This window comes from Octopus bimaculoides, chromosome 16 (assembly GCF_001194135.2).
Source record: "Octopus bimaculoides isolate UCB-OBI-ISO-001 chromosome 16, ASM119413v2, whole genome shotgun sequence".
In the NCBI taxonomy this organism is placed as follows: domain Eukaryota; kingdom Metazoa; phylum Mollusca; class Cephalopoda; order Octopoda; family Octopodidae; genus Octopus; species Octopus bimaculoides.
Window position 1 is genome coordinate 18,082,529 of NC_068996.1, and position 14,422 is coordinate 18,096,950.

Here is a 14,422-nt window from a genome sequence, read left to right on the forward strand (position 1 = left end):
ATATATATATATATTTGTTCAGAGTCACGTCAGACGTGGAGGAGAAGAGAAAATAGTAATTCAGTGAAGGAGAAGCAGTGAGAGTAATAGCCCTAACTGAGAGGGAGTGAGAGAAAGGAAGGAGTGGATAGATGAATTAGGAAGGGAGGGGTGAAAAAAAATCAGCATTTCAACTCTGAGTGTGTGTGTGTGTACAAAGGAAATATGTGAATGTTTGTACATGTGATTATTTTATACCTTATTTATATATAAAATACTACAATTAGTCATCATTATTGATGGCACGTGGTCAGCTAGTTCCTAATAGTATTTGATTATAAAAAATAGGATTTTTAAAACACTGAATGGTTGTAAGTGTCCACTTGAGTAAAATAGAAATCAAGTGTACCACTGATTTAGATACTAACTTTGTATATTGAGAGAATAATGTAGGAGAGGTGGTTAAGCATTTTTTTTTTCAAGAAGCTTTTCTTATATGTATCAAAACAAAAGTGAATGTCATGAAAGGATTGACTTGTATATAAATTTATCAGCAACAGGAGCAGTATTAGTTCAGAATAACATTCTGTATACCTTACTTTATGTGGTGTGGTATTCTTCTTGAGAAAGCATATCATATAAATGTAGTGTTAAAAAGCACAGAAATATCAGCTACAGATGAAAAATGTCTTGCAGTAGAATTGCCAGGTTCAGAATTTCTGTATATTTGCATGTCACCTGTTAACTGCATGCTGAGACAAATTTTGCTTCTACCTTTATAGAAAAACAGTGATTAACAAATCACTAGTGTTGCAAATAGTAGGATGGATACAAATTTGTTATTGGTCACAGAAGTATTATTAGTACCAAATAGTAATCTGTATATCTTAACGTGAATATACTGTAAGAAAGTCCCAACACTGCCATTTGCGACGTTAGTGATTTGTTACTCACTGTTTCTCTGTACCAGTGGAAATAAAATTTTTCTGAGCATGTTGTTGATAGTGGATACATGCTTCTGATGACATGTAAATATTCAGGATTCTCCAGAATCCAGCAATTCCACTGCCACTGCTGGATACTTTTCACCTGCAACATGTACCTCTGTGCTTTTTTTTCTTTTAGCACTGTACATTTATATGAGATATTTTCTCAAGATGAATACTGCAGTATTGTGGTTTTCTTACAGCATATTCACCTTAAGTAATATATACAAAATGCTATTCGTAACATGATTATTTGTACATTGTTTATATTTCATGCTTCTTATTTTTTGTGTCTCTTAGAAGTTATATTCATGTGCTGATTAAATGAAATTATTATTACTATTAATATTTTTATTATCAAAACTGTTATCAATATTGAGGGTGCAAAGTCTAGTTACCTAGTATAAGAGAGGTTATAAGAAAATTTGTCAGGGATAGCAATTTCAGACTGACACTAATAATCCCTATGAAAGTTAACAGGAGAATAAACCAAAAAAATTCTTTGCTTTTGTTATTAGTGACTGGGGCTCATTGGAAGCAGCTAAGACATACTTTGAACAGGTTAACGAATTCAACTATAGTTACACGCAGACAGGAAGGATTTGGTACAAGATACTGAGGTAGGCAAGAATTGTGAGAGGAAACAAACACAATCAGAAAGACATAGTGATTGAGGTGTCAAGCTATATTTTGGACAAATATAGAGGTGAAGTTGAGATCATTTTTCATTAGTAATGTGAGTTATGTGCATAAATAAGAGAACTAAACTAGTTGTGACATGTTGGCACCAGTCAGATTCTTTCTCCTGATTTTCCCTGAGGAGATTCATAAATGGTAACTGATAGTTGGCTTCAATGGTCTCATGAGCATTTGAAGTGCAGGTGATTGTAATTCTACACTTACCATCTATTTCTTTTCAATTTGTTAGTGTGTAAACTCATTTAATAGGCTGATTGAATTATAACAGCTGTTATTTCTAGCAATTTAAGTGACAGCATAGAGGATTCTTTGAGTGGCATTTGTGAACATTACTCTGTGTGTGTGTGGGAGAGAGAAAGAACAGTATGTCTATTTGTGTGTAGAGAAAACAATGCTGGATTAATTTTGAAGATGATAATTCTAAGATCCACTGGATAAGAAGGTAGTGTATAATCCTGCAGTTGTCGAAATAGACTTAAATTTCTGACAGTAGATATAGCTATTGTAGTAACGAAGTGGTGGTGTTGTGATTATACGTTTCCTTCTACTCAATGGTGCTTAGAGAATTATTGTCTCTTTCAAAATGATGGTGTAGCAACTGAAAGTGGTGAGTGGATTAGCAGAATCATTAGAGCATGATTTACAGTGCCTTGTAATATTTTTTTCTGATTGTGATTGATTTAATCAGCTGATCCATTGTATCCTTTTGCTTGTCAGAAATCATTACTAGTGATAACTAGTTGTAATAGTAGTGGTAATAGTAATTTTAATTCTGTTTATGATGATAGTAATGGTGGTAGCAGTTGTACTGTAGTTGTAGTTATTCTGTTGTTACTACTTGTAATTGTTAAACAGTTGTACTATGAGCGGGGGGCACGTGAAAAGACATTCGAGCAAGATCGTTGCCAGTGCCAATGGACTGGCTCCTGTGCAGGTGGCACGTAAAATACACAATTTTGAGCGTAGCCATTGCCAGTACCGCCTGACTGGTCCTCGTGTCAGTGGCACGTAAAACACCCACTACACTCTTGGAGTAGTTGGCATTAGGAAGGGCATCCAGCTGTAGAAACTCTGCCAAATCAGATTGGAGCCTGGTGTAGCCATCTGGTTTCACCAATCCTCAGTCAAATCATCCAACCCATGCTAGCATGGAAAGCAGACGTTAAACGATGCTGATGATGATGTTGCAGGTGAGAAGAAATCAACAAAGTATCAATCAAGTACTGAAGTTAATTCAGTGCCCTTAATTCTTAATACCAACCCACCTGAAACTGCCCTTCCTCCTATCATACAGATTCCTTGTTTTGAATTAAAGCCTCCCATCAAAATTCCATAATTTAAGTTCCAAACACCAGCTTAATAATGACAGATATTTTACTAAATTCCATGTTTTCTAAATTGCAACAAAGGTAATTTGTCTCAACAGAAGTGTATAAAAGGGTTAAATTCTCAGTTATACAACCTTATTAATGTTGCTGAAATAACAGCAAGAGATGGCATAGTTAGAATGCTGAACAAAATCCTGTGTACATTACCTTCAGCTCCAGCAGAGCACTATTGTCTTTTGGAGATGCTATTTGTGTAATTTAAGAAATAAGAAAAAATGTGTTCTTCAGTTGCCACAAAAGAAAATTTAAAACAGTCAGGATCAAGTGATCAAGTAGAAATTGTATAAAACCTGTTACACAGGAATATGTCTGCAATGAGAAAGTGATAATGCTTGAAATACAGTTGACAACCACTGTGTGTATAATTTAATTTGGGTGTTAATCTTGGAGTTTAATTCTAAGTTCAGCCACAGGTCCAGACAGAAATTTATGCCTGAAAATCCACAAATATTTGTAGTTTTACAATTAAAAACAAGCAGAATGGAGTTGGCAAGTGCTTTCATTACATCAATTTACAATTGTTTTATCTGCATTCAATCTTGTGAATAATGTTGTGAAATAATGACCAACTTTTCTTTCAAATGTGTTAAAGATTTTTTTCATATTACTTATTGGTTCTTTGCATTTGGTTTGAAATAAAACAGTTCCTACGTCTTTAACCCTTTAGCATTTAAACCGGCCATATCCGGCCAAAAGTATTCTGCCTATTCTATCTTCAAACTGGCCAGATCTGGTCTTTCACACCAACCCTACAATATGGTTTTAAAAATTAACAGTTACCTCATCAAAGTCTCATAGCTATGAGATAATGCTTGATTAGTTCAAAACAATGTGAATAAAAAAGCATTAATTATGGCAGAATAATGTGAACACTAAAGGGTTAAATCTGACACTTTGTTACTTGTTTCAATCATTTGACTGTGGCCATGCTGGAGCACCTTTAGTCGAGCAAATTGACCCCAGGACTTATTCTTTGTAAGCCTAGTACTTATTCTATCGATCCCTTTTGGCGAACCACTAAATTACGGGAACATAAACACAACAGCATCAGTTGTCAAGCGATGTTGGGGGGACAAACACACACAAACACATACATATATATATATATATATATATATATATATATATATATACACACACACACATACATACACGATGGGCTTCTTTCAGTTTTTGTGTACCAAATCCACTCACTAGGCTTTGGTCGGCTCAAGGCTATAGTAGAAGATACTTGCCCAATGTGTCACGCAGTGGGACTGAACCCAGAACCATGTGGTTGGTAAGCTACTTACCACACAGCCACTTCTACGCCTACTTCAAAACTTTTATTTTCAAGTTATTGTTTCAATTGCATCTTGCTTGTGAATGGTCACTACTAATTTGCAAAGGATGGGTCTTGGAAATAATTATATATGAAATCCTGTCAGTATCATATATTTGTGACAAATCTGTATATTTTGTTATTAATAAAACTTCCATAGGTATTCTAATTTTATTGGGATTCCATGTAAAATTGTAGTGCTGCCAATTACTGCTTTTTATTGTGTGGTCATTGTTCAACGGCTCATTTGTGTAAATGCATGTTCACCCAACATCCATCTCTCTCTTACACACACAAGTGCATGTATATATATTCAAACATACAGCTAATATATTCCTACAGCATATGTAGTCAACTAGATACATAAATAAATGAAAACCTGTTAACCAGACTACCCTGAACCCATTGACAACTCTGATAGGTTTTTGTGGCAACACCTATGTTGCTCACAAAGTTCATGGCTTCAACTTGGAACTGATATAAGAATTCTTTCCAAATATCTAGAAAGTTCCAAAACTGTAACAGGTTACAGAAGTAATACACACACAGGGAGATTAACCAAAAGTCTGCTCAATGGAATGAATGAGGGTGAGAGCTAATGCTCTACAATTATCATAGTAATACGAGAATAAGAATTTAGATTAATCAGATTCAAATCTTTCTTTCTCTGTCTCTTACTCATATTTATAGCAGCACTGACAAAAACATGCTTCAAATAAAAATAATTTTCAATACAAAGGAAAGCCAGTAATGAAAGCTCAACAGTAACCCCCCCTCCACACACATGCATGCTTGATCACGTATATGACACCTGGTAAAGTAGAAAAAGGATGTGGGTGGGGAGGAGAAATCGTTGCAGACTGGGAAACCAATAAAGGCTAAAGTGGTGTGACAAGAAATATGACTAAAACTATTGGATGATTTTATTAACAAAAGACCCTCCCAAAGTACAGAACACATGCAATATATGTATATTTATATAACAAGATATATATACATATGCCCGCATGTTTATATTTTTGTGTGTATACATACACATGTATGCATTTGTATGTTTATTAGGGTCATGAATTTTCAGAGTTATAAGCGCACAAGACAATGTTTTGTAGTCTTCTCTGTGTTCAAATCTTGCCATGGTCAACTTTATTTTTCATTCCTTCAGGAGTTGATAATGTACCTTTGCAGTGGACAGGTGGAACTTAGAAGGATCTCTTGTATATGTTTCAGCTCTTTACATTCTGATTTCAAATCCTGCCAAGACCCACGCGTCTGGTACTAACACTAACGTCTAACACCGTTATCTTTAGCAGGACCTGCTCTGTGGTAAGCATTTAGGCTCAGTTTCTAGTTTCGTGATGCCCTCTCCCCTCCTTTCCACCATCCTTAGAGACCATGTGGAGTCAATGGTACTACCATCTGTCCACTAAAAAAAAAAAAAAAATCATAGCTAAACATAAAGCGTAAATTATTTAACTTGACAGCTGAATAACACACACACCCACACACAGTATAAGTAGCAGATTTATCATAAGTACTGAGATAAATTTGATTGCATATACTCAAGGTAATGTACTGTATTGCTGCAGTCCAGTAACTGAAACCAATAAAAGCATATGTATATAGGTAGGTGTTTGTGTGTCTATATACATATTTATTAATTTGTTTTACGTCTGTTTTTCCATGCTGTTATGGGTTAGATTAATGAATATTATTGAGGCATTGTTTCACTGTTCGATGCTCTTCCCGTTACTCACGCTTAATCTATTTGAAGGTATTTTTTGCAATCCACTGTTTTAGAAAATCAAGTGGATGATTTTGTTGACATGGAATTTTGACAAATGCAAAATTTCCAGCTCAACAATTTACACACACACACGATAAGGCTTCTGTTTGTCTAGGTCACTCACCTAGCATTTGATGGCTCAGAGGTAGTGTAGCATAGTAAGGAGTTAAAATGAAACACGTGGTTGGGAAGAGACCTAAAAACCATACAGCCGATAGCCGTTTGTGTGTGTGTATTTCCACTCCTATTTTCCCATCTTAAACTTTCACTAAGCCTCAATCAAATGCATTTAGTGCGTATGTCTAATTGACTTTTTATTTTTGACTTGCCTACACACAAATGCTTAGAACCGATTTGTAGCCTAGAAAATTTTTTTTGGAATTAATACATTACGTATGAATATGCCTGTGCATTTTCACACTTTTGATTTGGTCCTTTCTATCTGGTTTTGTGAATCCTAGTTTCTCGAACTTTGGTACCGAGGCAGTTAGTCACGCAATCATTCGTGTGCTACAATTATTGGTAGAAATATAAAACTATAATGTCCGGATGGCATTACTGCAGTTTTCTCGATAGTCCAGTTGTATAGATATATTCATTGTCACATCTGTTGTTCAACTACTGTGCTTCTAGTTTCTTTCTACTGTCCGAGATCGTTATGTATTGTTAGGTTTACATTTTATTGATGTCTTGACTGACACATTCCACCAGTACTAGTACTCTGGTTAGGTTCACCACACCATTGTACCTTCTTACGTGACTCCTCGAGTTTATCTTTTTTGCAGGTTTCGTTAATTATATAGTGATTTAGCTGCAACATCATAGTATATAGGTAGGTAATACGATTAGGATATTTTTGATGTGGGTGAGGTCTGCAGTAGGTTTTGCTGCATTTAGGTAGTTTATCTACACCATATTCCTTCTGCGAACCAGGTATTTTGTGATTATTTGTGTTGCAAAAGTATAGTTTTCAGAATGAGAGCCAACATCACGTAGTAATTGATGTTTGCTGTCAATTGGAAAAAGCTTTTTGAGAATAAAGCTATGCTTGTTCTATATACAACTCTTTTTAAAGGAGCTGTATAGTATAGTTGTACAACTCACCGTCTTGAAATTTTTTGTGAGAAGTCCATCTCGTGTGATCTGTTAGTATGCATGCGCGATGTTTGTGTATACATTATATTCGCGCGTAAAAATACTTATACACTTGTATAACCATTCGCAGAAATATTACAGCTTATCAGCTATTATTTCTTTGTCTTGACTCTCCACCCCACAATAATATACTTTTTTTTTTGTTTTGTCTTATATCAACAATGGGTTATCGTTAGCTCCAACTGATAGATATATTAGTGGAAGGTTTATGAAGTCACCCTCTCAGTCACTGATTTGCGCTTCGGATTAGTGTAATCAATTGGTGAATATTATACCTTCAAAATGTGATAGCGTAGAACCAGAGAGAAGTAGGTTGTTGGTGCAAACCACGTGACTTGGGCTATCTTATTAAACACTCAAAAACTGTATACATTTATTGTGCTTCAGTACAGTATAGATACTTTAATGAGAAAGTTAACTAAAACACCTTGACCTTCATTGATAAAGTAGGAGCCAAAATGAAATGTATTTTACAGGAAACTCGTTACTTCAATTAATGTATTATTTAATTGCAATTACAAAATAAATACCTTAAACTTGTCATTGATGCAAATAATGCCACGCATTCATCCTCCTCCTCACTTTAATTTACATATAAAACATCTAAGTTTGTTCTCGTCGAAATTTAGGGCTGTATACGAAGAATTCAAATTGTATATTAGCGGATATCATTACATTGACTATATTTTTATCTGTAGACTTGCAGCTTGTACATTAGAAATAATCTAGTTCTTTATTAGCTTAGTAATACGGCATTTTATAGGCCGGTCGTTTGATGTCGAACAAAATGAGTTCCGAACTAATTAAGCTTTGTCATTTGTCTTTCTGGGGTCGATTGATATAAAATAAACTACCAGTCAAGTTGGGGATCAAATTACCGATAGTAGCTTTGATCTTTGTTAGAAAATGATTTACAGTGCATGATATATAACAATATGAAATTAATCTCTCTCTCTCTCCACACACACATAAAACCTATGAATGTTTATTGGTGCATGCATCAGGTTATTGAAGAGATATGGATGTGACATTCAAAGGTTGTGTGTACATATGTATCTATATATGTTTATAAATATATAGGGATTGACAGTAACCTGCTTCTCCAACATACTGAGAATTCAGAAATAGCAGCCAAAGAACTACTGATTCCAAAACTACAAATTTTACTCTAAATTGATAGCGATATTTCTGATACACAGAACAAAAAACAGTAGAGAAGAGTAAAAAAACAACTTGCCTTTTTTTTACTCTTCTCTTTTTTTTTTTTTTTACTCTTCTCTACTGTTTTTTGTTCTGTGTGTATCAGAAATATCGCTACCAAAGTAGAGTAAAATTTGTAGTTTTGGAATCAGTAGTTCTTTGGCTGCTATTTCTGAATTCTCAGTATGTTGGAGAAGCAGGTTATTATCAATCCCTATATATTTATGATTATAAATGATTTTACCGATAAGGTTTTTTCATACTGGGCTACCCGGCAAAATTGTTAGTTATTAATTTTATTACTAATTGACGATTCCCTGCCCTGTATATCTATATATATGTTTATATGTATGTGTATGTATACGTGCATCTGTGTTACATACTTGCGCATTCACAGTGGTAATAAACATGGTTAAGAGTAATCGATAGCACAAAAGCTAATAATATAAATTGAAATTTTACGCCATCGTTACTCGAGGTTTGCGTCTATTACTTTTAGATTTCATTTAAAGGTTTTATTAGTTTATATATATCGTGTATTTGTAATGTAATTTCTTAGATTGCTTAACAGGATTTGTATTTGCAGTTTGTAAATACGGCTGGTGCCGACATTAATTAGTTCGTGTTTTTTATAAGTGGTGTGTGTGTGTGAGAGAGAGAAGGAGGGAGAGACTCGCTGTTTAGCAGGTTGGTTCACGTTATCCCCTTTCGTCAGCTTCTTTTCCGTTAGCGAGCATACTTTGTCCCCACACTCTCGCGCTTTTGTGTGTGTATGTATGTGTGTGAGAAAGAGAGAGAGAGAAGGAACATTTATATTGCTGGTTTCACCAGAAGCAAGAATAGGTTGATTTATATTTACGAGTGCCTTCAGTTATGGTTACTCCCGGATGAGAGTAACCATTTAATCCCAGTATATAAAATAAGGTTGTCGGGTTAGTTTTATGTGGCTCTTTCTTCCTTATTTGCTGCCTTTTTCAAATAAATTATTAAAATCACACATAGCACGCACATTGCAGTTGAGACATAGGAACTGTTCATGAGGCTGTTTTAATTAAGTATACCATACATTTTACATTCAGTATTTACGAAGTAGTTTTCATTTTATTTCAATCATTTTCACTGTGTTATGTTTGGTATATTTCGACTGGACTTATATTTTGTTCGCAGCTGAGTTAATTTTTCTATGACGTTAATAAAACGAATGCTCAATATCCTATAGTACTTTTTATGCTGTATGTTTACTTATTCGTGAGGTTTACGTTGAAGTTTTTCATTCATTTGTGATGTTTCCTCCACCACCGTTATCTATAAAACGTTTATGTAATATAAAACTGTAGTGAATCCAGCAATTTCCCATCCATGAAATGTAAAGCTATTGTAATCAAAGACTACCTAGCCTGATAAATTTTGATATCTTTTTTTGTTTTTGATTTTTAAGATAAATTATTTACGGAGATGTTAAGCCTTAAATGATGAGAATTGAGTAACTATATATAATTAAAGACCTATCCGTTATCAGCCATTTCTTCGGACATGTGTATCTAGGATTACATTCTTTCGTGTTCTTGTTAAGAAGCTAGGGTGTTTTGAGGAGGGAGATTTATCAGTTATTTTTGTAGCTAAGTTTCTGCGGCTCTAGTGTTGATAGTGACATTAAAGTCTCTAAATGATTTACACTTAACTGATTAGTAATAATTATAATGTTCATAGTAATTATATTTCGCATCCTAATAAACTTTCGTTTGTGTTTGTATCATTTTTATAGCGACTATTTTGTAGTTGATAAAATTTAAATCTTGCTAAATCTCTTAGAGAAATAGTGAAAATATTTACTTGGCAAGACAAATTACAAAAACATAACTTTTCATTTCATTCTTCAAATTTTCAAAATTCAGTTATGATTCTTTAGATTTTTTTTTCCTGTTATTACTTGTTCAACGAGTTATTTACAAAGTAACTTTTAATTCCTCAAAAATCGAGAACTCTTAACTGCAGGAGAAAATTGATAATTTCTCTTTTTACGTTTTAATTTTTCTTCAAATATTTTGGTGTTAAATACTCAGAATGAGTCTTTTCTCCAATATATTATGTTCCACAGAATACAACATTGTTTTACTATCATAATTCCCTTTAAAAATTGTTCAGGGAAGTGAAAGGCCCTCCTCTCATTTATTCATTTTGTGTGACTTAAGGGGGAAAAAATTGTGTGGTATAGATAGAGGTGAAACTAACAAATTTTAAATATTTAAATATAAATAACAAAAACTGATAAATATTTTCCAAGTGAGAGACTTCATAAATAAAAATTCAATCAATATTTTAATTTAGATGTAAATGAACCAATGTTAGTTCGATTACTTTAGGTACTTGATTGTTAGAGATTCATTGATTTCCTTCTGTTCCTATTATTGTTTTTCTGTAGTCTTAAATGATATCTATTTTCTTTTCTTTTTTTTATAGTCGAAACCTCCCAGCTTGGTACTATGCAGAGGGACAATGATGTCAGCAATGCCTTGAAGAAAACAGTTGCAAATGTATCGGGCCTGGCATCCCAGCAGCAGCAAAACTCTTCTGCTGGGTTCAAGCAGAGTGTTTTACAGCATTATGTGCTTACACCACATGAAGCTGAGCCAGATAGGCAGGCAATTGGTGAGTAAACTCTACACTTTCTGTATAGATATAGCACGGTAAGAAAGGTACCGCTAAAACATAAGATATAATGAGAGATGTCATCAATATCTTCATCACCATTATTGTTTTGACATCCACTTTCCCATACTTTCATGGGTCAGATGGAGTTTGCTGAGGTGGATTTTCTGTGATTAAATGTCCTTCCTGTTGCCAACCCTCACCTATTTTCAACCAAGATATTTCCTCATGGCTAAATGTGTTTTCACAGAATATTGGAAAGGAACAACAGGGACACTCATTTACAGTTATCACAAAATACCAAGACAAGACATTCACACACGTATACACATGCATGTGTGCGATATGCTTGTCTCGGTTTCCACTTAATTCACTCACCAGACTTGGTTAGCAAAATGCTTGCCCAAGATACCACACAGTGGGACTGAACATGTAATTGAGAAGTAAATGTAATATGTGGATAGTGGTTGGCGTTAGGAAGGGCATCCAGCTGTAGAAACTCTGCCAAATTTAGATTGGAGCCTGGTGTTGCCATCCGGTTTCACCAGTCCTCAGTCAAGTCGTCCAACCCATGCTAGCATGGAAAGCGGACGTTAAACGATGATGATGATATGTAAATGTGTGTGTGGAGGCGTAATGGCCCAGTTGTTAGGGCAGTGGACTCATGGTCATAGGATCGTGGTTTCGATTCCCAGACCAGGCATTGTGAGTGTTTATTGAGTGAAAACACCTAAAGCTCCAAGAGGTTCCGGCAGGGGATGGTAACGAACCCTGCTGTACTCTTCTCATTTCTGTTGTACCTGTATTTCTAAGGGCCAACCTTGTTTGCACTGTGTCATGCTGAATATCCTTGAGAACTACGTTAAGGGTACACGTGTCTGTGGAGTGCTCAGCCACTTGCACGTTAATTTTACGAGCAGGCTGTTCTGTTGATTGGATCAACTGGAACCCGCAACGGAGTGCCATGATATATAGATAGGTGAGATCATATGAAATAAAGAAAAAGGGGTGGCATTAGAATAGGGAGTTAGTGCTAAAACAAATGTATGTTTATGTAAGTACTACATAGGGACTTATATAAAGCTTACTGGTGCCATGACTATTGAAATCAATACACATGGTTCAGATTCTCAAAATGTAATGAACAGTAATAGGAAATTTTTAATGATACTTGGTCAATTTTTCTGAAAGTGATTAAGATTGATTTGGGTTATAAATTCAAACATTCATTAATTTCTTGGATTTTTGAATACTTAAAATATCCATATTGATGTAATAATATATTTGAATAAATTAAAGGGGTTTATTTTTTACATTAATTTAAATAAATGAATCTAAATTTGTTTTCTGTCCTTGTTTCTGTTTTGCTAATGGATTTATATTTTTGTTTCAGAAATGTTTTCTCCTGTTTCAATACAAAGATCACCACAACCCCAAACTCCACTCCAAGCAGCTGCAGCAGCAACAGTTGTAGTTACACAGCCCAGTACACTTGCTAGTCATTCAACTTTGTCAATACAGGATGCAAATGCAATCCAGCAGGTGCTTTCAATTGCATCTTCAGCTGCTCGTTTACAAACACAAGCACAACCAAATATGTCTGGAACTATTCATCACCATGGGCAGCAATGTCAGTTGAGTGTATCTGGGAGTGGTTTATCACCACTTTCTGTTAATGTAGCTAACCATCAACAACCTCAGCCTGTGTTTGGAATGAGTTTACCAACTCATCGATTCACTCAAAGGCTGCCATGTGGCACAAGTTCGGGAGCAAATGTCGCTGTAACAACAACAGATGCTAGTGTAACCTCAATTACTTGCTCATCTCTAGACTCTTCACAAGTGCTCACTTCAAGTGCTGGCAACTTCTCACTTAGTACGTCGGCATCAACATCTACAACAGTTGCGCCACCTAGAAAACGGATTAAACTAGAAGAGAAACCTCCTAGTACACCGGAAATAGCTGCATATAGGAAAAAAATTATAGACTTTAAACTTAAAGAAATGGCTGAATTAAAAGAAAACTATTCTGAACATTGGACAGAATGTTATTTTTTAAATGGTAGTGGGAATATTATGGATTTCCTCCATTGGAAGAAACGTCCTCCATTACAACTTGTTCAGTTTTTAAAAGCAAAATCTTTGGACAGTGATGATGAAGATGAAACATTGGAGTTGGATTCCTCAGTAAGATATGACACTTCTTTCATTTCTAGAAAAATACACCAAATATTTGCAAATAGTTTTACTTTAATATATGACTATTATATTGTTTTAAACATTTAACCCATAAGAATTTAAAATGGCCATTTCAGCCTCTGTCTTTTTATGTTAAAACTGGCCAGAGTTAGCCTCTTACACCTACCCTACAATGTCATTCTAAAAATAAATAACCATATCAAAATCTCATTGCTTCAAGATTATATATGGTTCATTCAAATCAACGTAAATAAGTTTTACATTTGACAGAGTAATCTTAACACTAAAGAGTCCATACATTTTATCCTAGTTATACAAAGATAAAACATATTTCCCGTTATTTCATTTAGTGTGCCCAAACTGGGCACACAGCTCTTGTTTCACGTTTGCATTTTATCTGTCTTACTTAGTAATATTATAATTGGTTTGGGATATCTGAACATTACCTGGTAAGATCATCATAAATTTTACGTAACTCCTGAAGAGTTTTATATTATTAATCAGAGAAATGTTTTATACCAGAAATTTTAGACCAAAATGTCATTGGGTTTCCATAATCTGCTTCTTAGATTATAACTTTGCTAAATACTATGTAAGTAACAGTGTAAATATGAACTTTCATGATTAGTCTAGGACTAATCATGAATGTATGATAGCACAAGAAACTGGCTTACTATTTTTCCCAGGTTGATCTAACACTTTTAGATGTATCTGATAAGTTAGATTTGTTACTTAACATTATATCAATGAAAATCTCAGTTTAATTTGCCAGGTTCAAAATACAGAATTGTCTTACCAAGTATTAGATAATTAATCAGATATATCATCATTAAATGATGGTGGTGACACTAATGACTATTGTTGGATTTACTTCATTTTATTTAGTGTTTAACATGTAAAAGAAAGCGATAGTGGTGGACTTCATAATTTCCTAAACCCAGATTTTTTTTTGTTTATGATGCAAACACAGCCATTACCACAAAAGTGTTATTTCTGTGAGATAGCATACTCTTCACAAATTTCAACTCTAAGGCACAGTTCACTAGCTAATCGAGCACCCCCC

General features: G+C 34.5%; 1 protein-coding gene across 9 annotated transcripts in view; it reads left to right on the forward strand.

Annotated features, from left to right (window-relative positions):
* LOC106878999 (helicase domino) overlaps window positions 1-14,422 on the forward strand; it is a 138,393-nt gene that overhangs the window by 26,948 nt on the left and 97,023 nt on the right. For 6 of the 9 annotated variants that reach the window (XM_014928385.2, XM_014928388.2, XM_014928386.2 and 3 more), the window contains exons 1-3: window positions 5,972-5,996; window positions 10,972-11,160; window positions 12,554-13,347. In XM_014928385.2, coding sequence (XP_014783871.1) covers window positions 5,987-5,996; window positions 10,972-11,160; window positions 12,554-13,347 — 993 coding nt within the window. In that variant the 5' untranslated portion in view covers window positions 5,972-5,986. Of the gene's footprint in view, window positions 1-1,483; window positions 1,586-5,971; window positions 5,997-10,971; window positions 11,161-12,553; window positions 13,348-14,422 lie in introns of those variants that run through there. The other 3 variants (XM_052973552.1, XM_052973553.1, XM_052973554.1) reach the window with 2 other exon arrangements.